The sequence below is a fragment of the Electrona antarctica genome (genome assembly GCF_951216825.1).
Source record: "Electrona antarctica genome assembly, chromosome: 9".
NCBI classification, from domain to species: Eukaryota; Metazoa; Chordata; class Actinopteri; order Myctophiformes; family Myctophidae; genus Electrona; species Electrona antarctica.
In genome coordinates, this window is record NC_136790.1 from 56,588,998 (window position 1) to 56,612,801 (window position 23,804).

General features: G+C 46.7%; 1 protein-coding gene across 1 annotated transcript in view; it reads right to left on the bottom strand.

The window, feature by feature from the left end:
• sptbn2 (spectrin, beta, non-erythrocytic 2) overlaps positions 1 to 23,804 on the bottom strand; it is a gene marked incomplete at its 5' end in the record, with an annotated part of 172,449 nt that overhangs the window by 7,997 nt on the left and 140,648 nt on the right. Inside the window, 16 exons of the mRNA XM_079510831.1 lie at positions 5,239 to 5,314; positions 6,697 to 6,824; positions 7,162 to 7,358; positions 8,347 to 8,431; positions 9,310 to 9,448; positions 10,656 to 10,900; positions 11,845 to 12,219; positions 12,945 to 13,149; positions 15,423 to 15,553; positions 16,587 to 16,865; positions 16,995 to 17,084; positions 18,600 to 18,824; positions 19,256 to 19,519; positions 20,435 to 20,581; positions 20,955 to 21,045; positions 21,898 to 22,100. Coding sequence (XP_079366957.1) covers positions 5,239 to 5,314; positions 6,697 to 6,824; positions 7,162 to 7,358; positions 8,347 to 8,431; positions 9,310 to 9,448; positions 10,656 to 10,900; positions 11,845 to 12,219; positions 12,945 to 13,149; positions 15,423 to 15,553; positions 16,587 to 16,865; positions 16,995 to 17,084; positions 18,600 to 18,824; positions 19,256 to 19,519; positions 20,435 to 20,581; positions 20,955 to 21,045; positions 21,898 to 22,100 — 2,880 coding nt within the window. The remainder of the gene's footprint in view (positions 1 to 5,238; positions 5,315 to 6,696; positions 6,825 to 7,161; positions 7,359 to 8,346; positions 8,432 to 9,309; positions 9,449 to 10,655; positions 10,901 to 11,844; positions 12,220 to 12,944; positions 13,150 to 15,422; positions 15,554 to 16,586; positions 16,866 to 16,994; positions 17,085 to 18,599; positions 18,825 to 19,255; positions 19,520 to 20,434; positions 20,582 to 20,954; positions 21,046 to 21,897; positions 22,101 to 23,804) is intronic.

Sequence of the window (23,804 nt, forward strand, 5' to 3'; positions counted from 1 at the left end):
GTACTTTAACTGAAGGTAATTCTACATGGAGGTATCACTACTTTCACTTCAGCAACAGGTGGGATTACGTCGTTCACAACACTGAGAATATGGATGATCAACGACAACAAACCAACCTTAGTGATAGTGTGGTTAAAGGCTTTCTTTAAGAACTGGGTTGAGCAGCATCGAGTCAACAGGGTGAGCACACACACGAGCACGCACACACACACGAGCACGCACACACACACACACACACACACGAAACGCACACACACGCGCATGAAACGCACACACACACACACACACACACACACACACACACACACACACACACACACACACACACACACACACACACACACACACACACACACACACACACTTAGTCTTTGAACACATTCCCATCCTCACAGCCACACATAGAACACCAGGTACTGGCGGTAGATCTACAACCTTGCAACAAGGTTGCGTATCGTGAGGATCGAGCTTGTAGATCAGATATTATCAGAACGAGACACCAACCAAGTATACATCAGCCTTAGCTCTCGTCTAAAACGTTTTGAATTTTAGGAATTCAGCAAACACTCTTAATCCAGAGCGTTTTACAGTGAGTAAGAAGAACACCACATGGTAATACATCAAATAACATAGAAACAGTCATCAAGGATCATATTAAAGCAAGCTGAGTGTCACTTCAGAAGACACAGTACAATAAACACTAATATGTCGTGAGTCGCGACAGCAGCAGAAAAGGCTCTTCCAGGTCTGGGGAATTCTGTCCTTTTCTCTACTAGAACAACTCCCTTTCCCTTACATATCTTTACACTTTACACATATTTACACTTTACACATCTTTACACTTTACACATCTCTACACTTTACACATCTCTACACTTTACACATCTCTACACTTTACACATCTCTACACTTTACACATCTCTACACTTTACACATCTTTACACTTTACACATCTCTACACTTTACACATCTCTACACTTTACACATCTTTACACTTTACACATCTTTACACATCTTTACACTTTACACATCTCTACACTTTACACATCTTTACACATCTTTACACTTTACACATCTCTACACTTTACACATCTCTACACTTTACACATCTTTACACTTTACACATCTTTACACATCTTTACACTTCTCTACACCAGTCTGTCTCTACTAGAATAACTCCCTTTCCCTCTACACATCTTTACACTTTACACATCTCTACACTTTACACATCTTTACACTTTACACATCTCTACACTTTACACATCTCTACACTTTACACATCTCTACACTTTACACATCTTTACACTTTACACATCTTTACACATCTTTACACATCTTTACACTTCTCTACACCAGTCTGTCTCTACTAGAACAACTCACTTTCCCTCTACACATCTTTACACATCTCTACACGTCTCTACACATCTTTACATCTCTCTTTCTATACTAGGACACTACGCCAGGGGTGTCGAAACCTTTTTTCAAAGGGGTCCATAATAGAAAATATAAAAAACAAAGGGCCAACTACATTACCAAATATAACCAGACGTGCAAGGTTTAAAAAAAAAGAAATAAAATAGCCTTTCTTCCCCTTCAGAATGAGACAACAAGGAAGGAGGAATCAAGGAAAAAATGTCTTTTAACTCATGACAGTTTTCTGAAAACCCTCTGTTTCTATGTCAGTGGTTCTCAACCTTTTTCATGTCAAGGACCCCCAGAATTATCTGTATTTGGCCGCGGACCCCCGTCTGAAAGATGTTGTGCCAGGGACTCCCCCAGAAGCAAAGATTTGCTCTGGAAGAATATATATTCAAAGATTTGTGCCACATTTTCAAGGTTTTTCAAAAATAACAAGCTATGAGCTATGAGCTAAAGCATGACATAATGCTTAAAACACCAAAAGGGGTTCCTGTCCTGAATGGGTTAAAGGCGTGTTAACGCCGGCCCGAACCCCAACATGTGACCTTAAAGAGAGTCACCCATTGGCCGAGGGAGATGTTACCATCTGACCCTCTAGCCTAAAGAGAGTCACCCATTGGCTGGGGGAGATGTTACCATCTGACCCTCTAGCCTACAGAGAGTCACCCATTGGCTGGGGGAGATGTTACCATCTGACCCTCTATAAAGAGAGTCACCCATTGGCCAGGGGAGATGTTACCATCTGACCCTCTAGCCTACAGAGAGTCACCCATTGGCCAGGGGAGATGTTACCATCTGACCCTCTAGCCTACAGAGAGTCACCCATTGGCCAGGGGAGTTGTAACCATCTGACCCTCTAGCCTACAGAGTCACCCATTGGCCGAGGGAGATGTTACCATATATATTGACAGAGGCTATGAGCTGCACTTGCACTAATTAATCGAATATGGATATTTACATCACACCAAAGTCAAGTTCAGAGGATACAACACCTGGGGTGGGAGGGGAGGAGAGGGGGAGGGGGGATGCTACAGGACCAAAAAAAACACAGACCACTCAGGACAACAAGCTGGCATCGACCAGTTAACACCTATATCACCACACAGCCACAAGGGGTCACTGTCCTGCACTCCTGTCCTCCTGGTAACAATTAGAAGCCACACGGCGGCTGAGAGAATGAATGCGCGCCATGCCTGGCATTATGCAGCCAATCAGCATGCAGCTTTATGACTGCAGCCAATCAGCATGCAGCTTTATGACTGCAGCCAGTTAGCATGCAGCTTTATGACTGCAGCCAGTTAGCATGCAGCTTTATGACTGCAGCCAGTTAGCATGCAGCTTTATGACTGCAGCCAGTTAGCATGCAGCTTTATGACTGCAGCCAGTTAGCATGCAGCTTTATGACTGCAGCCAGTTAGCATGCAGCTTCACATTAAGCTATATGACGCTGCAGCCAGTTAGCATGCAGCTTTATGACTGCAGCCAGTTAGCATGCAGCTTCACATTAAGCTATATGACGCTGCAGCCAGTTAGCATGCAGCTTTATGACTGCAGCCAGTTAGCATGCAGCTTCACATTAAGCTATATGACGCTGCAGCCAGTTAGCATGCAGCTTCACACAAAGCAATGGAGAGAGAGAGATCGTCGTCTCACAGCGGCTGACTAGGAGCAGAGAGCGATGTTATCGACCCATAGTCACCAGTAGGTTGCTTGTCAAGACCATCTTATTGACCTACTGCAAGTATACTGGTCGTCTTGATAAGCAACCTACTGGTGACTATCAGTTGATTTTCATTTAGAATCTGCTACTGCGATTGGCCAGGAGCAAGAGCGCACAGCGGTGATGGGCGGAGCAGAGGGACATGAGGAGGAAGGGGAGGAGGAACCGTACGCGGAGATGGGCGGAGCAGAGGAGGAAGGGGCGTGGTTTCAGTACTCACACGCTCCGTGGTGTGTTTGGGCTTACACACACGCTTAGGCTCCACTTTCTTTCCCGCTGACAACGACAGCGATAACGACAGCTGGTAGAAATGCAACAGGAGATTGTTTACATAACGTAGACGGAACGTGTTCTGATCCAGAACTAGGTGATTGTTTACATAACGTAGACGTAACGTGTTCTGATCCAGAACTAGGTGGTTGTTTACATAACGTAGACGGAACGTGTTCTGATCCAGAACTAGGTGGTTGTTTACATAACGTAGGCGGAACGTGTTCTGATCCAGAACTAGGTGATTGTTTACATAACGTAGGCGTAACGTGTTCTGATCCAGAACTAGGTGGTTGTTTACATAACGTAGACGGAACGTGTTCTGATGCAGAACTAGGTGATTGTTTACATAACGTAGACGGAACGTGTTCTGATCCAGAACTAGGTGGTTGTTTACATAACGTAGACGGAACGTGTTCTGATCCAGAACTAGGTGTAAGACCACAGGTTGACACACAGGACTACACGGTGCTACGACCACAGAGATCCACACGCACAACGTATCAGCTGTGCTCTTAGAACAGAACACAACGTATCAGCTGTGCTTTTAGAACAGAACACAACGTATCAGCTGTGCTCTTAGAACATAACACAACGTATCAGCTGTGCTCTTAGAACAGAACACAATGTATCAGCTGTGCTCTTAGAACAGAACACAACGTATCAGCTGTGCTCTTAGAACAGAACACAACGTATCAGCTGTGCTCTTAGAACAGAACACAACGTATCAGCTGTGCTCTTAGAACAGAACACAACTTATCAGCTGTGCTCTTAGAACAGAACACAACGTATCAGCTGTGCCATGTTTATCATCCTGCACTGCGTGAAAAGAGGAGTTAACGGGAAATTATGGGCACTGTATTTTCCCCGTAAACCTCAAGTTTAGCAGCATATACAGTTAATATACGGTAATATACGGGTGTGATGGTACAATTCGGGAGTTTACGGGAGTTTGTTGGAAAGTTTAACGGGAGTTTCCTGTAATATACACCTCCGTCTTCCAAGCTTTTTGCGCAGTGCTGAGCGGCAAGGACGGAGTTCTCCGTTCAATCAATTAGTAACGCCCAGCGCTCAGGACGGAGATTGATCAAAAGGACGGAGGTTATTGATATCAAAACCGATCGCATCGCTCCACAGGCTGGGAAAATGTTCCCCCCCCCATTTTAGCCGACGAGAAATCTTAAAACGTGAATAACTCTTGATCTAAATCATTCCGTCCAATTCTAAGAAAAGATTATGTGTTAGACGGCGCTAGTCGCGTTAGAATTAATCATACCTCCCGTTGTTGTCGATCGCCTCTAGAGTGTTTTGGCTACATTTAGCTACTTCAGCCACATCCGGGATAACATCTGGTCCGTCGCTAAATGTGCTCCGCTGCTATAAATAATACCCCCGGGCGTTCGGGGTGTTTATGAATAGTCGTGGTGTGTGTGTGTATGTGTTGCTGCTTATGGGATTTGGTCAATTTCGACAAGAAATAGATTTAGCTGTTCATCAAACTCATTGAATTCAGACATCAAACAGTTTCCTTCCTGGACATCCGTTTTAAAACATGGAGCAGACGCGAGTCACGCGACAACACCGAGATTAATGAGACAAACAGTCTGGGAACAAAAACCTAATGTTCAACACACTTTGGAGCGTAAAGATCTACAAGCTCACAACACGTGTCAGTTCAAAGCGTTTGGAGCTTATAGATCTACAAGCTCACAACATTGCCGGTTCACAGGCAACTGGCAACTACGTATGAATCACAGTTAAAGTGGATCAGATCAGAAGAGTGGAATAGAGTGAGATGTGAATCCTTCAAGGCGTGTCTCTCGTCTCACCTGTGAAGTGTCGTTGTCACTGTGGACGCCGTTCACCGACACCGACTGGTTCAGTGTGGTCTGGTCTAGACTGGTTCTGAATGAGAGAGAGACAGAGAGAGACAGAGAGACAGAGAGAGAGAGAGAGTCAGTAAGAAAACGTTTTTTAAGGTTTTTTACTTTTTTTGTAGAATCGCTCCTCCGACCAACACATGGCACCTCTTTGAGTTGAAAACGTTGGGCCACCTTTGGGCCACCTTTTCATGATTTTTCTAAAATAGCAGAACTACAAGCGCCGCGCTACAAGCTTGCAGATCTGCTATTTTTCAATAGCTAAAGTATAACATAATGCTTAGAACACCAAAGGGGGTTCCCGCCCTGAATGGGTAGAGTACCTGCAGATTGAGGGACTCTGTTTCATTAGGGTGTTTCAGTACCTATAGCTGCAGATTGAGGGACTCTGTTTCATTAGGGTGTTTCAGTACCTATAGCTGCAGATTGAGGGACTCTGTTTCATTAGGGTGTTTCAGTACCTATAGCTGCAGATTGAGGGACTGTTTCATTAGGGTGTTTCAGTACATATAGCTGCAGATTGAGGGACTCTGTTTCATTAGGGTGTTTCAGTACCTATAGCTGCAGATTGAGGGACTCTGTTTCATTAGGGTGTTTCAGTACCTATAGCTGCAGATTGAGGGACTCTGTTTCATTAGGGTGTTTCAGTACCTATAGCTGCAGATTGAGGGACTCTGTTTCATTAGGGTGTTTCAGTACCTATAGCTGCAGATTGAGGGACTCTGTTTCATTAGGGTGTTTCAGTACCTATAGCTGCAGATTGAGGGACTCTATTTCATTAGGGTGTTTCAGTACCTATAGCTGCAGATTGAGGGACTCTGTTTCATTAGGGTGTTTCAGTACCTATAGCTGCAGATTGAGGGACTGTTTCATTAGGGTGTTTCAGTACCTATAGCTGCAGATTGAGGGACTCTATTTCATTAGGGTGTTTCAGTACCTATAGCTGCAGATTGAGGGACTGTTTCATTAGGGTGTTTCAGTACCTATAGCTGCAGATTGAGGGACTCTGTTTCATTAGGGTGTTTCAGTACCTATAGCTGCAGATTGAGGGACTGTTTCATTAGGGTGTTTCAGTACCTATAGCTGCAGATTGAGGGACTGTTTCATTAGGGTGTTTCAGTACCTATAGCTGCAGATTGAGGGACTCTGTTTCATTAGGGTGTTTCAGTACCTATAGCTGCAGATTGAGGGACTCTGTTTCATTAGGGTGTTTCAGTACCTATAGCTGCAGATTGAGGGACTGTTTCATTAGGGTGTTTCAGTACCTATAGCTGCAGATTGAGGGACTCTGTTTCATTAGGGTGTTTCAGTACCTATAGCTGCAGATTGAGGGACTCTGTTTCATTAGGGTGTTTCAGTACCTATAGCTGCAGATTGAGGGACTGTTTCATTAGGGTGTTTCAGTACCTGGCTGCAGATGCGTGGGCTTGGGACTCCGTTTCCGAGGGTGGCACCTCCTCTACGGGGGGCGGGGTGGGGGGTCTCCTCGCCCTCTCCTCCTCCTCTATCCTCCTCTGGATGTCCTGCTCCTCCAGCTGAGAGAGAGAGAGAAACACAGAGGAATGAAGAAACAAGAAGATGAACGTTTCTGAAGTTTCTATAGAACCAAATGGACCCGTTAGGTACCGTGGTGAGTTTCTATAGAACCAAATGGACCCGTTAGGTACCGTGGTGAGTTTCTATAGAACCAAATGGACCCGTTAGGTACCGTGGTGAGTTTCTATAGAACCAAAGGGACCCGTTAGGTACCGTGGTGAGTTTCTATAGAACCAAATGGACCCATTAGGTACCGTGGTGAGTTTCTATAGAACCAAAGGGACCCGTTAGGTACCGTGGTGAGTTTCTATAGAACCAAATGGACCCGTTAGGTACCGTGGTGAGTTTCTCCAGCAGGACGAAGCGTTCCTCCCAGCCCGCCGCCAGCTTCTCGAAGGCCTCGTGTCGTTTGATCAGACTCTCCACCTCGTCCACGTTGGCGCCCAGCTCCGCCGCGCGCACCAGCGGCTCCTGGCCCGCTAGCCAGGACTCAGCCACGCAGGCGTCCCGCCCGAACTGGAGCACCTCCAGCACTGGGAGAGGAACACACAGAACCACCATGTTTAGTTTAATATAACTAACACCTCCAGCACTGGGAGGAACACAGAACCATGTTTAGTTTAATATAACTGGAGCACCTCCAGCACTGGGAGGAACACAGAACCATGTTTAGTTTAATATAACTGAGCGGCTCCTGGCCCGCTAGCCAGGACTCAGCCACGCAGGCGTCCCGCCCGAACTGGAGCACCTCCAGCACTGGGAGAGGAACACAGAACCATGGTTAGTTTAATATAACTGACTCCTCCAGCACTGGGAGAGGAACACAGAACCATGTTTAGTTTAATACAACTGGAGCACCTCCAGCACTGAGAGGAACACAGAACCATGGTTAGTTTAATATAACTGACACCTCCAGCACTGGGAGGAACACAGAACCATGTTTAGTTTAATATAACTGACACCTCCAGCACTGAGAGGAACACAGAACCATGGTTAGTTTAATATAACTGACACCTCCAGCACTGAGAGGAACACAGAACCATGTTTAGTTTAATATAACTGACACCTCCAGCACTGGGAGGAACACCATGAACCATGTTTAGATAAATATGAAACATAACTAGCACTGAGAGGAACACAGAACCATGTTTAGATTAATATGAAACATAACTAGCACTGAGAGGAACACAGAACCATGTTTAGATTAATATGACTAGCACTGAGAGGAACACAGACCCACCATGATTTATTCAGCCATGTTTATCAAACTATAACATAGAATACAATCTGCAGCACCTCCAGCACCGGCGACACAGATAACCATGATTAGTGTAGTTTAGTTTATCAAACACAACGGCAACACCTTTTATTTAGCGTTTCTATACAGATTGACTCAAACACATCATATCATTTCAAGTTCAATTCAAATTAAATTGGTAAGATCATACTATATCATATCCTTATTGTGGGCACGTCGTTATTGTCGGAAAAAAAATGAAATTCGACTAAAAAGTCACTCACCGATTTGTAAGTGGTCCATCTTATCCTGCCAGTTGTTGTTGATCTTGTCTCTCTTCTCCTGGAGCTGAGACAGCTTTTCTCTGATCTGAGAGACAAGAGAAGAACAAGGCTTTGTGAGGCTGTGAGGAATCCATGATTAATCATGAACAGACCTAATAAGGGCTTGTGTGGGGGGCCAATAAGGGCTTGTGTGGGGGCAATAAGGGCTTATGTGGGGGCCAATAAGGGCTTGTGTGGGGGGCAAATAAGGGCTTATGTGGGGGGCCAATAAGGGCTTATGTGGGGGTAAATAAGGGCTTATGTGGTGGGGCCAATAAGGGCTTATGTGGGGGGCCAATAAGGGCTTATGTGGGGGGCAATAAGTGCCATTGGCCCTTCAAGACGAATATTTGACAAGTAATGATAATTCCACTATGATAATTAATTATAGACCTACTTTTAATGTGCTGGCTGCCATCAGTCAGTTTTAGTTTCAGACTAATGAGAACGTATTGTTATTTTACTGTCCAATGACATGAAATGGCACAAGGGACAGACCCACAAAAAGACCACCCCCCAAAATTGGCGCACGCTACGCGCGCCCACACATGCGCCCTTTTCTGGGGTTTGAGCCCCTGCCCCCTCAGTGCTCTCTGCACAGCCCTGTCAGAAGAGTAATGGTTGTTGGTGATCAGGGCGTGGCCCATATATCCTGTGACCCATAGATCATGTGACCCATAGATCATGTGACCCATAGATCGTACCTCATCAGAAGTGTAGTGGTTGTTGGTGATGAGGGCGTGGCCTATATAGGGTGTGGCCCATATAGGGCGTGGCCTATAGATTACTTCATCAGAAGCATAGTGGTTGTTGGCGATGAGGGCGTGGCCCATAGAGGGTGTGGCCTATAGATTACCTCATCAGAAGCATAGTGGTTGTTGCTGATGAGGGTGTGGCCCATAGAGGGTGTGGCCTATAGATTACCTCATCAGAAGCATAGTGGTTGTTGGCGATGAGGGCGTGGCCCATGTCCGTGCAGGCGGTGAAGCTGTCTGCTCGAGCCTCGATCTCTGACTTGATGTCCTGGTGGTTGGCGATGACCAGGCCCGCTGACGACACGTCCCTGGGACACGCAGACACCATGGGACACGCAGACAGACAGGACACACACGATGGAACACGCAGACACACAACGTCACACATGATGGAACACGTTACATACTTAGACTTGACGGTTTTGGCGAAACGCAGTAATCTGGTAGAGGTCCGTGCCAAACGGTGACCATGCGAAGCCCATGACCATTGGCCAAAGGGTGGCGCTACAGCACTCAATTGAAAATGCAAACTTTGAACGTGCATAGCTCATGGACCGTTTGACCGTTGGCAATGACACTTTGATACACATATGTGTCTCCTCATGCCGAACAACTTTCGTGTTCTGACTTTTGACCTCTGACCTTTAGATCACCCGCCATTTTGAATTATATGATAAACAGTTCAAATGTATCTCCTCCCAGGATCTTTGATCAAAATGCATGGAAACGTCTACACGTGAACTTTGGACCTATATGGACAAAAGTACCGTAGTAAATTTATTTTTATGAGCCAATGAAAATTGCTGTTTTGTGAAAATTCTTCTTCGGCCTCTAATAGATACATGCAGCTTCATATGCTTATGTCACTTTACAGTATGGTAGAGGGTCATGCCAAATAGCACTGAAAGCAGTCTTACTCCAATTGGTCAAAGGGGGGCGCTATAGCAATTTTTGGAACAGCCATAACTCGTGCTTTGTTTGGCCAAAATTCATGGCACTTGTTTCCACATGTTCCGTGACTCATGGGGAACACATCTGTCACTTTGACAAGTAAGCTCCGCCCTCAGATTTTCCGCCATTTTAAGCAGTTTGATAAATGCTTATACCTGATTTTCTGCCTGGATTTTGAATTTGCGTGAAACGTCCTACACACAATCTATGGACCATTAACTGAAATCCCGGTAGTAGTAGTAGTAGTGTTACTAATAGAAAGGACGGTGAACTTCGTCCTGGGCGCTAGTAGTATTATAATACCTGGGACTGTCGTGTGCGTCTATCTGAAGGTCCACTCCGTCCATCCACAGCATTAGATCTATTAGTAGTACTAGTAGTACTAGTAGTAGTAGTACTAGTAGTAGTAGTAGTACTAGTACTAGTAGTAGTAGTATTATAATACCTAGGGCTGTCGTGCGCGTCTATCTGAAGGTCCACTCCGTCAATCCACAGCATTAGATCTATTAGTAGTACTAGTAGTAGTAGTAGTAGTAGTAGTAGTTAGTAGTAGTATTATAATACCTAGGGCTGTCGTGCGCGTCTATCTGAAGGTCCACTCCGTCCATCCACAGCATCAAATCTCGCACCATGTTGAAGAACCTGAACTTCTCCACGGTGTCCAGCAGGAGGAGCCGTCGTGCCTGCCCCGCCTCCAGCAGACCCTCCCAGGCAGAGGAGACGCCGTGCTCGCTGCGCTGGATGTCCTCCGCCTTCTCCCCCGCGTACGCCTTCTGGAGGCGTGCCGCGTCGTCCTGGACCTGGTTCACCTACAGGGGGCAGCAGAGAGGAGAAGGATATGTTAACACATTTGACTGAGGGACTGCCATTGGATTGGTGTGAATCATAGCTTCAAATTGACATATTGTTTGTTCAGTTTGACCCACCAGTTTTGGAGATATGGCTTATAGAGTAATGTCTTGCAGAGAAACAGCGAGTTGAGAAAACAGGCTTGAAAGGTTCACTTCTGTGGACTCTAACATTACACCTAGCTACATGTTTAAGCATTTATTTCATATTTACATGTCTTCTGTGGACTCTAACATTACACCTAGCTACATGTTTAAGCATTTATTTCATTTCAAGAGTCTGCCTGTGCTATTAACTCATTCAAAAAAGGTTTTATCATCGTGTATATATAATATTATCCATACCTGTCCACAGGTATATATTATATTATCCATACCTGTCCACAGAGAGCCTGGATGTCGTGTATAGTATTATTAATACCTGTCCACAGAGTGCCTGGATGTCGTGTATAGTATTATTAATACCTGTCCACAGAGTGCCTGGATGTCGTGTATAATATTATTAATACCTGTCCACAGAGAGCCTGGATGTCGTGTATAGTATTATTAATACCTGTCCACAGAGTGCCTGGATGTCGTGTATAATATTATTAATACCTGTCCACAGAGTGCCTGGATGTCGTGTATAGTATTATTAATACCTGTCCACAGAGTGCCTGGATGTTGTGTATAGTATTATTAATACCTGTCCACAGAGCGCCTGGATGTCGTGTATAATATTATTAATACCTGTCCACAGAGTGCCTGGATGTCGTGTATAATATTATTAATACCTGTCCACAGAGTGCCTGGATGTCGTGTATAGTATTATTAATACCTGTCCACAGAGCGCCTGGATGTCGTGTATATATAATATTATCCATACCTGTCCTAAGAGGTCCTGGATGTATATTATATTTCCATACCTGTCCGCAGAGAGCCTGGATGTCGTGCTCGTAGGCGTTGTGCTGCCGGTGCAGGTGTTGCACGGTGTTCAGGTCTCTCCCCAGGTCACTGGGCAGCGCCGTGTGTTTCTCCCGGACCCTCCCCAGGGCCTCGGCCGCGTCCTGGTGGAATCGGTGCAGCTCGTAGGACGCCGCCAGCATTTGGGTGCGCGTGTCGATGAGCTCCAGCAGGTCGGCCCAGGCCTCGTTCAGGCCGTCCTTCCACTCTGCCACGCTGGCGTTCTCGGGGTGGCCCGACTCGATCAGGTCGTCCGCCAGGGCGTTGACGCCGTCCACGCGCTCCTGGCCGATGGTGCTGGTGTCACGGGCGAACTCGCGGAACTTGTCCCGCAGCATCTGGACCGCCGGAGAGAGAGAGAAGACGATTATAGGAATTGTTAAGATTAGGAATCCATGAATCAATCTTTTTTTTTCACGTAGGTTTAGTCGACTGAAATCTAATGATATTTAGTCAACTAAAACTAGACTAAAACTAAAACATTTCAGCTTTTAATACTAAAATGGAAATTATATTTATTAAAAAAATGGACTATGTCTAAAACTACATCAAATTCTGCTGTCAACACTAACACTGTTCCTGGATCTTACCAACGTGTAAGTAGCCCTGCCCTAGCTCATAAACTACCCGTAACATGTTGGTAGTCCGGCCCTAGCTCATAAACTAACAGTAATGTGTTCGTAGTCCTGCCCTAGCTCATGGGAGCCCGCCACCACCTCCCTCTCTGCTCCAGTGCGGGTAGTACTAACCGTGACGTGTTCGTAGCCCTGCCCTAGCTCATAAACTCACAGTAACATGTTCGTAGTCCTGCCCTAGCTCATGCGAGGTGTTTAAACTCACAGTAACATGTTCGTAGTCCTGCCCTAGCTCATGGGAGCCCGCCACCACCTCCCTCTCTGCTCCAGTACGGGTAGTACTAACCGTGACGTGTTCGTAGCCCTGCCCTAGCTCATAAACTCACAGTAACATGTTCGTAGTCCTGCCCTAGCTCATGGGAGGTGTTTAAACTCACAGTAACATGTTCGTAGTCCTGCCCTAGCTCATGGGAACTGTTTAAACTCACAGTGACGTGTTCGTAGTCCTGCCCTAGCTCATGGGAGCCCGCCACCACCTCCCTCTCAGCGATCCACTGCTCCAGGTCGTCCACCTCTCTCTTCAGCTGTGTCAGCCTCAGCCGCTCCGCTAGCCGGCCACGCCTCTCCTCCGCCAGGTCCTTCAGCCCCGCGTACAGCTTGTCCACCTGGGCCTGGCGTAGCGTGATCCTCTCACTGGAGGGGAGGGGAGGAGAGGGGGGGAGAGGAGAGTGGAGGAGAGGGGAGTTGGGGGAGAGAGGAGAGGAGAGGAGAGGAGAGGAGAGGAGAGGAGAGGAGAGGAGAGGAGAGGAGAGGAGAGGAGAGGAGAGGATTTATACGGTGTTGCTGGTATGACTGTCATCAGAATATACAGCTATTTATTTTACACAAGTGAAATCACTTAAACCCACTTAAAGTCACTCTGCATACAAGCTTCAGAAGTGCCTCAAATGTACACACACTTCAGTGCAACACTCAAGATGACCTGAATCTATTTTTGAATCTTTTTTCTTTCTTTCTTTTCTAAAGTTGTCATGATGTGGAAGATGAAATGAAGGTGTGTATCTAAGAACAGTTAATGTGTGTGAAAAATAAAAAATAATAAGAAAATAAATAACAAATAAGGGCAGCTTCTTTCTAACTCAACACCTTTCAGCTGGAACGAAAAAGAGTGTCAATGTAGGTTTACTTATTGTTAATGAAAGCAAAACTACCAGCAGAAAACTTTTCTGCTGAACTGAAATGAACATAAATAATTGAATTGTGGAGTGAATTTGCTGGTATGTTTCGATCTCATCAGTGCAGGCACGTTGGTGGCCACTAGATGGCGATATCGCTTCATTTATTTATTTCCTGCCACTGTGGAAAGGAATTCAGCAGGCCGGTTGGCTCGGCAGGAAGGTTGGACACAGAAATAAATAGGACACCTTTTCGCGTGTTAAACCCAGTTCGCATCCGCTGCTGAGCCAATGAAAACACAGAGCTATGGGGAAGTGAAGTGGAACCAGGAAACAGTGAATGCCACCCTCTGAAAAGTGCCTCTAACAGTGATTCTGCGTGTGGTTTATCCACAGAGACATTCTGCTATATATTATACCAATAGTATGGAGTTTATAATACAATGTGACACTATAATGACCTCCCAGGGTGTTCACTAGTGACCCCACACAGGAGATAACCATTTCCATAGACAATGCCCTCATTGCCCTGGAGACTTCAGTTCCAACGGCCAAGAACCTTGGTGTTGTCCTGGACTGTCAGCAGTCAGTCAGTCAGTCAGTCAGTCAGTCAGTCAGTCAGTCAGTCATTCATTCAGAACCTTGGTGTTGTCCTGGACTGTCAGCAGTCAGTCAGTCAGTCAGTCAGTCAGTCAGTCAGTCAGTCAGTCAGTCAGTCATTCATTCAGAACCTTGGTGTTGTCCTGGACTGTCAGCAGTCAGTCAGTCAGTCAGTCAGTCAGTCAGTCAGTCAGTCATTCATTCAGAACCTTGGTGTTGTCCTGGACTGTCAGCAGTCAGTCAGTCAGTCAGTCAGTCAGTCAGTCAGTCATTCATTCAGAACCTTGGTGTTGTCCTGGACTGTCAGCAGTCAGTCAGTCAGTCAGTCAGTCAGTCAGTCATTCATTCATTCAGAACCATGGTGTTGTCCTGGACTGTCAGTCAGTCAGTCAGTCAGTCAGTCAGTCAGTCAGTCAGTCAGTCAGTCATTCATTCAGTCATTCAGATCCTTGGTGTTGTCCTGGACTGTCAGCAGTCAGTCAGTCAGTCAGTCAGTCAGTCAGTCAGTCAGTCAGTCATTCAGAACCTTGGTGTTGTCCTGGACAGTCATTCATTCATTCATTCATCCATCCATTCATTCAGAACCTTGGTGTTGTCCTGGACAACCTCCATAAATCGGATTCTAGGATCGCTGTCCTTGGTGGATTTTCTGCCATCCACATTTCGGATTTAATTTGTGCCTTTGTACCGCGACGCTGCCGCCATGTAAACGCTTCTGATGAGAGGTAAACAGGGTGTGCAAAGGGGGCGAGCAAACTCAGACTTTTTAAAGTGAACGTGTATGCTAACACAGGGGTTCTCAACCCGTGGGTCGCGACCCCTCGGGGGGTCGCCAAATTATTTTAGGGGGTCCCCAAATTATTTTCCAAAAAGTTTTTTTTTTAAATTTTTATTTTCACGATTTTTCAAAAATAGCAGACCTACAAGCTCCTAGCGCGCCACTCGGTGGCGCGCTATGAGCTTGTAGATCTGCTATTTTTCAATAGCTAAATTATAACAATGCTTAAAACACCAAAAGAGGTTCCCGCCCAAAATGGTTTAAGGTTATTGTAGCAGTCAATTTATATTGGGGGTCGGGAGGGGGCGGGGCGGGGGTCCCGAGACATTGCCAAAGCATTTCCGGGGGTCCCCGGCCAAAAACGTTGAGAACCCCTGTGCTAACAGCTAGCGGTAGAGATAGAGTTAACATACCTCTCTGGGTGCTCACTAGTGACCATCAGACGGCTGCTGTTGGCCAGCTGGTGGATGGTCTGGGCGTAGTCCTCCAGGGCCTGTTCTAGAACCTGGTGCTTCTTCACCATGACCAGAGCGCTCTGCTCGTCCTGGAAGAACACACACAGGCACACACGCAGGCACACAGGCACACAGGCACGCACACACAGGCAAGCACACAGGCACGCACACAGGCAAGCACACACACGCACGCACGCACACACACAAGAACAAAAAGTAGGAATTAAAAAAATTAAGGGCACATCCAACAGCACTCACATTTCCACTTTTTGTATTGGCGCACACCAAAAAGGAACAAGTGTCAGGGACGTCATACCAGGATCCCAGTCAAAACTACATCTCTCTAATTATTACAGGCTAATAATACACCATGCTAAAATTAACACTGTCTCATTTATCCAATCATAACTCTGTAACCCTCTAAATGAAGCTGTACCTTACCTCAGTATGCAAAGAATGTCTGAAAATAGCTGATTTACAAAAAGGCATTTCTTTCGATCGAATATCCGGTCGAAATAATGTCATAATAATCCAAGGGCCCTATCTCTGCCTTACGCCTTATTCCTACACTTATAGTTTCACTGTAAAGATATTCTACTGTTAGACTAATGATAGGTTCTTAGTATACGTATGATCATAGATGACATCTTTTTATGTATTTGATGTATTACCATGTGTTGTTCTTGCTTAAAGGAGAATTCCATACTAGAAGGCTTTCCTACCTTTCTTTGTAGTTGACCAAAGAGGTCCAGGTGTCTTTTTGTGCAAAAGCTCCTTATTGGCTATTTCCCCTACCATAAGCCCTCAATGAATTGCATTGAATGGAATGGGAATTGAATGGGGCTATGGGGTGTTGTGCTAATTCGCTTATTTCCATCGCTCAAAATTATTATTATTTTGTATTATTATTTTACAAAGAAAGGTAAGAAAGCCTTCTAGCGTGGAATTCTCCTGTAATGTAACTGGCTCTGGATTAACAGCATCTGCTAAATGCCTAAATTGTACTCAGACATTATGTGTAGCTCCTGCTCTCGCATCCAGGAGACATCATGCTTACCTTGGCCTTCTCCTCACTCATCATGTGTAGCTCCTGCTCTCCTAACCAGGAGACATCATGCTTACCTTGGCCTTCTCCTCAGACATCATGTGTAGCTCCTGCTCTCCCATCCAGGCCTCAGCCTCGGCTCCATCGGTGTAGAACTGCTGGGCACGGTTGGCCTCCACCAGGCGGGCGTGGCGTTCGTCCGTCTCGGCGATGAGCCGCGCCCAGAGGTCCTGCAGCTCGGCCATACGTCCCTCCAGGGCCGACTGGCGCTCCCCGTCCACCTGGCTCTGGGTCTGGCCGCGGCGGTGGATGTCGTCGATGCGCGGCTGGTGGCCCTGGATCTCCTTCTGTAGCGTCTGAGAGGCGGAGGGGGGGGGGGGATGGTTAGTGGTTGGTGTAGCGTCTGATAGGACAAACGGACAAACGGATCCAACATGGATCCGCTTTTATCACACTGTACCTACGTAAACAATATATGGTTGTACCTGGTTCTTCTTGATGACCAGCTGGACCGTGGGCAGGTCTTTGCCGTGGTCTGTGGACGTGGCTAGAGGCATCCTCTCCTTCACCCACAGCTGTGGAAACACAACAATAAAACCTCAACACCGACAACACAATGGTTCTACATCACAGCTGTACGGGAACGCACGCACGCACGCACGCACGCACGCACGCACGCACGCACGCACGCACGCACGCACGCACGCACGCACGCACGCACGCACGCAACCTAAAGCAAAAATGAAACACGCGTGACAGGGTCTGATACCATTTCATGTTTTCTTTTTTTACAACGTTTTGTAGATAGAATGCACTCCAACACATTGTAACAAGCACTTTTAGAATCACAAAGTCTGGCATCAACATCGCTAGAGTGCGCTAAGTCCACGGGTTCGTGTACTATTATATTTGTAATATAATCCCCATAGGGGGGTCTTAGATCGCCTCATATAAGAACTGTGTTTGAAAAATAAACATGTCATCCTGGTCGTTTTACTCATATGGATATGAAGAATCAACTGACTGAGAGAAAACGCTATTGTTACTGCTACTGAATTAGTTACATTTTCGCTAGAAACAGACTGTATCATATATGAGTGACTGACTGCCGTAAACGATACAGAGACACCTCCCTGACAATATAACGATACAGAGACACCTCCCTGACAATATAACGATACAGAGACACCTCCCTGACAATATAACGATACAGAGACACCTCCCTGACAATATAACGATACAGAGACACCTCCCTGACAATATAACGATACAGAGACACCTCCCTGACAATATAACGATACAGAGACACCTCCCTGACAATATAACGATACAGAGACACCTCCCCGACAATATAACGATACAGAGACACCTCCCTGACAATATAACGACACAGAGACACCTCCCTGACAATATAACGATACAGAGACACCTCCCTGACAATATAACGATACAGACACCTCCCTGACAATATAACGATACAGAGACACCTCCCTGACAATATAACGATACAGACACCTCCCTGACAATATAACGATACAGAGACACCTCCCTGACAATATAACGATACAGACACCTCCCTGACAATATAACGATACAGAGACACCTCCCTGACAATATAACGATACAGACACCTCCCTGACAATATAACGATACAGACACCTCCCTGACAATATAACGATACAGAGACACCTCCCTGACAATATAACGACACAGAGACACCTCCCTGACAATATAACGATACAGAGACACCTCCCTGACAATATAACGATACAGAGACACCTCCCTGACAATATAACGATACAGAGACACCTCCCTGACAATAACGCCGAGAACCGTGACTCCCTTTGGAACCAGGGGATGAGCGAGTGATGTCAGGACTTTGGAACCAGGGGATGAGCGAGTGATGTCAGGACTTTGGAACGAGGGGATGAGCGAGTGACGTCAGGACTTCAGCGCTCTATGTCAAAGCTTAAAATCCACACTTTCATAATCTGTAAAAACATGCCTGTGTCCTACTTGGCAGCACATTTTATTGGACCCCATCACAAATAAGAAACTGAATTTATTTTTTAGTGACAGACGGTACTCACGATCTCGTCCTCCAGGTCCCTGTTGAACTGGTGCGCCTCCTTGGAGGCCAGCAGACGCTGCCTCCTGGTGGTCAGGGGGTCCTGCAGCTGGGTGAAGCTGTCGGCCACGCGCCGCTGCTGTCCGTCAACCTCCGTAAGCCCCGCCTCCTCCTGGCTGAGCGCCAGAGCCTGGGACTGCAGCGAGAGAACCTCCTTCTCACGCACCTCCATCTGGTGCTCCAGCATCTACAGGGTTAACAGCAGAACCAGGACCCGTTGAGACCACAGTGACCAAATGTCTTCTAAATCATGACAGTTTTCTGAAAACCCTATGTTTCTATATCAGTGGCTTTGATTTTGACTTTGATCAATATTTCATGTCAATGACCCCAAAAATTATATGTAATTGGCCGCCGACCCCCATCTGAAAATATGGTGTTCCAGGGACCTCTCCTCAGAAGCAAAACTCTGAAAGAATATATATTAAAAGATTTGAGGCACATTTTCACGATAAAAAAAAAAAAAGCAGATCTACAAGCTCGTAGCGCGCCACTCGGTGGCGCGCTACGAGCTTGTAGATTTGCTATTTTTCAATAGCTAAAGTATAACATAATGCTTAAAACACCAAAAGGGGTTCCCGCCCTGAATGGGTTAAGTACAATCAAGCAGTGACTCACCTGGTGTTTCTGCAGCAGGATGTTGACGCTGGTCAGGTCCTTTCCGTAGTCGTCGCTGTGCAGCTGTCCTCCCAGGTTCTTCAGCCACACGTCCAGAGCAGAGCAGCTCTGGGTGAACAGCTCGGCCCGGTTGGCGTCGAACAGGCACTGGGCCTTGGTCTGGGTGGTCCCCTCCAGGTCCTCCCACTGGCGCTGCAGCTCCACCAGGGTCTGCTGCACCACGGGATCCAGCTCCGGCTTCTCCTGCACCAGAGCCTGGCCCTCCTGGAGGAGTGCCACAGGGACCATGGTTAGAACTGTTAATTTATCTTCTCCTGGACCAGAGCCTGGCCCTCCTGGAGGCATGACATCACAAATGTGATGAGGTCATCGCATTTTGGAAAAGTGGCTATGGCCGTTTTTAGCCCAAGGAGTGGGGTTTTTTTGTGCAAAATAAATGCTTGCAGTGGATTCAGAATCATGAGAACCCCCTAATTTGACACGTCACATGCTACTTAGCAGAATTAAATGTAGTAAATTATTGCTTATATTGGTTGGTAATGGTTCCCCCAACTTTCAGCAGCTGTAACAACATTTCCCAAGGGAGTTGGCTTGGAACAAATGTATATGTTATAGTAGACACCTTTATGAACACCTGTGAAGAAAGCCTAACTAAGTGTAAAAGAAAGTAAGGTCCGCACACTGGACTGAGCTCCAAAAGCCGGTACTTAAGCTTTTGGAGCTCAGTCCAGTGTGCGGACCTTACTTTCTTTCTATTATTTACCTCAGCCCAGCACCTGGCGTTCAGTTAGTGGATGTGCGTGTTCCATTGTTTCTATTTATCCATAACTAAGGGTACCTTGTAGCCTGATTATCAGACTGTAGCTTTCTTGAAGCTTCAGTCTGACATTGTCTCCTGTCTGAGCAATTTCAAGGGGGAGGGGATTAGAATTTCCCTCAACCAGTAGCCATTGGTGTTGTTTTTCCCTCCTTCCTCTGTGTGTTGCGCTGCGTGATGACGCTGAAAACGGGACTCGGCGCTGATTGGTTGTTCGTTAGACCCACCCCCACCACCGATTCTCATTGGATAATACATTTTTGTACCGAAGAAATTATAGGTTCACAGTGCAACACCAGACCAAGAGACGGAGTCCACTCAGAGAGTGGGCGGGGTCTTTGGGCTGGATCCAGGCTAGGTACCTTGTGGATCTTGTCCAGCCAGTCCTTGTTGGAGGCCAGCTCGGCCATGAAGGCCTGGTGCTTCTGCCACTTGGAGTGGAGGTTCCTGGCCTCGTCGTACGACATGTCCTGAGCCGTCAGCATCTTCTCGTTGATCCACAGGGTCAGCTACACAACACACACAACAGTATAACATGTTCTTATTGGTCCATAGGGTCAACTACAGGACACCACAACAGTACAACATGTTCTCATTGGTCCATAGGGTCAACTACAGGACACCACAACAGTAAAACATGTTCTTATTGGTCCATAGGCTCAACTACACAACAACACAACAGTAAAACATGTTCTCATTGGTCCATAGGGTCAACTACACAACAACACAACAGTATAACATGTTCTCATTGGTCCATACGGTCAACTACACAACACACACAACAGTATAACATGTTCTCATTGGTCCACAGTATCATAATATTACCTCCTGTCCATCTAGTATAGACAGAGTATAAGTATCATATATATATTTCTATATTACCTCCTGTCCATCCTGTAGGAAGTGCTGCAGCTCTCGGTTGTCCTTCAACTTGGTCAGCAGTTCATGTGCAGCCTGCTTGTTCTTCTGATGCCTGGAGGGGAAAAAATGTCTCATCTTAACACATTGACTCTCACGGGAATCGATAATAAACATCGTTTCCCTGCCGCACTAACCTTTGAAGAATCGCCCTGTTGAGATTGTTGAAAATAGTTCCATTGTTTGTTTTTGAGTCTACAAATATTCCACCACCCGACCACCGCGATTCAAAACAACAACAACGGGGAACAGAGCGGGGAAGGACGCGGCCATTACACACCGTGGCCTCTGCATTGTGCCTCCATTTCCCAGAAGCCCTGAGAATCCGAGCGTCACGTGATCCAAACGCGTGACGTCACCGGGTTGTCAGACGGAAACCATGTATGTCTAAAAGTACATTTAAAAAACGGCGAATAAAACATCGGGTTTAGCGTGTTCCGCAGGGCAAGTGTTAACACCTAGAACGCCCGGGGTTATTTAATCCATTGCATTATAGCGCCCAGTCGATTTATAAACACGGAGCACTTTTACCGACGGACCAGATGTTGTTGTGAATGTCTGTGTAGCAGCTAACAATAGCCACGCCACTCTAGAGTCGCTCGACAACAACGGGAGGTAAGAATAAATCTATCGCGACTAGCGACTGGACCGCGGAGCGCCGTCTAACACAGGATCTTTTTCATAATTAGACGGGATGATTTAGATCGCAAGTTATTCATGTTTTAAGATTTTCGTTTTCGTCGGCTAAACAGGGGAGGGAGTTTTTCGATGACGTCTCACTCTTACGCAACACCAAGGATTGCCCAACAGGCGCTCCTGGACTATGGAGCCATGCGATCCGTTCTCATATCAATAAACTTCGTCTTGTGGTGGTAACAGTAAAAGTGCATCTTCACAGCACACTGACCTCTCCTGGATGCAGTCTGCCTTCTCCTGGATCTTGTCAGCGTTGGCGTTCCCGTCGTTGACGAGGCGTCGGCCCGCCTCCACCACGCCGCAGATCTTCTCCTCGCTGGCCTCCACCGTCGTCAGGAAGTCCTCGTGCTTCTTGATGGCCTCTTCCGCCCCCTGGAGGGTGGAGGGCATCTCTGTGTGCGACAGCACGTACTCCTATAGGAAGAGAAACACTGTGGTTGTTACATCTCTGTGTGCGACAGCACGTACTCCTATAGGAAGAGAAACACTGTGGTTGTTACATCTCTGTGTGCGACAGCACGTACTCCTATAGGAAGAGAAACACTGTGGTTGTTACATCTCTGTGTGCGACAGCACATACTCCTATAGGAAGAGAAACACTGTGGTTGTTACATCTCTGTGTGCGACAGCACATACTCAAGAAACATTAAATGTTAGTTTACAGGCTAGTATGTGTGGGGCAGTGCACAGAGTAAGGCCTGTATGTATGTGTGGGGCAGTGCATAGAGTAAGGCCTGTATGTGTGGGGCAGTGCACAGAGTAAGGCCTGTATGTGTGGGACAGTGCACAGAGTAAGGCCTGTGTGTGTGGGACAGTGCACAGAGTAAGGCCTGTATGTGTGGGGCAGTGCACAGAGTAAGGCCTGTGTGTGTGGAGCAGTGCACAGAGTATAAAGCCTGTATGTGTGGGGCAGTGCACAGAGTAAGGCCTGTATGTGTGGGGCAGTGCACAGAGTATAAAGCCTGTATGTGTGGGGCAGTGCACAGAGTAAGGCCTGTATGTGTGGGGCAGTGCACAGAGTAAGGCCTGTATGTGTGGGGCAGTGCACAGAGTAAGGCCTGTATGTGCGGGGCAGTGCACAGAGTAAGACCTGTATGTGTGGGGCAGTGCACAGAGTATAAAGCCTGTATGTGTGGGGCAGTGCACAGAGTATAAAGCCTGTATGTGTGGGGCAGTGCACAGAGTAAGGCCTGTATGTGTGGGGCAGTGCACAGAGTAAGGCCTGTATGTGTGGGGCAGTGCACAGAGTAAGGCCTGTATGTGTGGGGCAGTGCACATAGTAAGGCCTGTATGTGCGGGGCAGTGCACAGAGTAAGACCTGTATGTGTGGGGCAGTGCACAGAGTATAAAGCCTGTATGTGTGGGGCAGTGCACAGAGTAAGGCCTGTATGTGTGGGGCAGTGCACAGAGTAAGACCTGTATGTGTGGGGCAGTGCACAGAGTAAGACCTGTATGTGTGGGGCAGTGCACAGAGTAAGACCTGTATGTGTGGGGCAGTGCACAGAGTATAAAGCCTGTATGTGTGGGGCAGTGCACAGAGTATAAAGCCTGTATGTGTGGGGCAGTGCACAGAGTAAGGCCTGTATGTGTGGGGCAGTGCACAGAGTACAAGGCCTGTATGTGTTGGGCAGTGCACAGAGTAAGGCCTGTATGTGTGGGACAGTGCACAGAGTGAGGCCTGTATGTGTGGGGCAGTGCACAGAGTAAGGCCTGTATGTGTGGGGCAGTGCACAGAGTAAGGCCTGTGTGTGTGTGGGGCAGTGCACAGAGTACAAGGCCTGTACACATGCATCATTTTTCCATATTGAAAACAAGAGAGAGAGCTTCCAAACTCTGACACTTAGAAAGATAATCACCTGTACAGAATGTATTGATAGAAAGTAGCTCATAATAACATGTCTACGGTGGGTTTTCATGAAACTAAAACTGTGCAGGTAGAAATGGGATAATTCAAGCTTTCCGTACAGCTGCAATGTCAGTGAGTTTAAGGTTGTTTAACAGATAGAACAGACTGTTTGGATGTACGTATGGGTTAGCTAGTTTAAGGTTGTTTAACAGATACTGTTTGGATGTATTATGGGCTGTCGAGGCCAGAAAGATGAGATAAGAGGGTCAGTC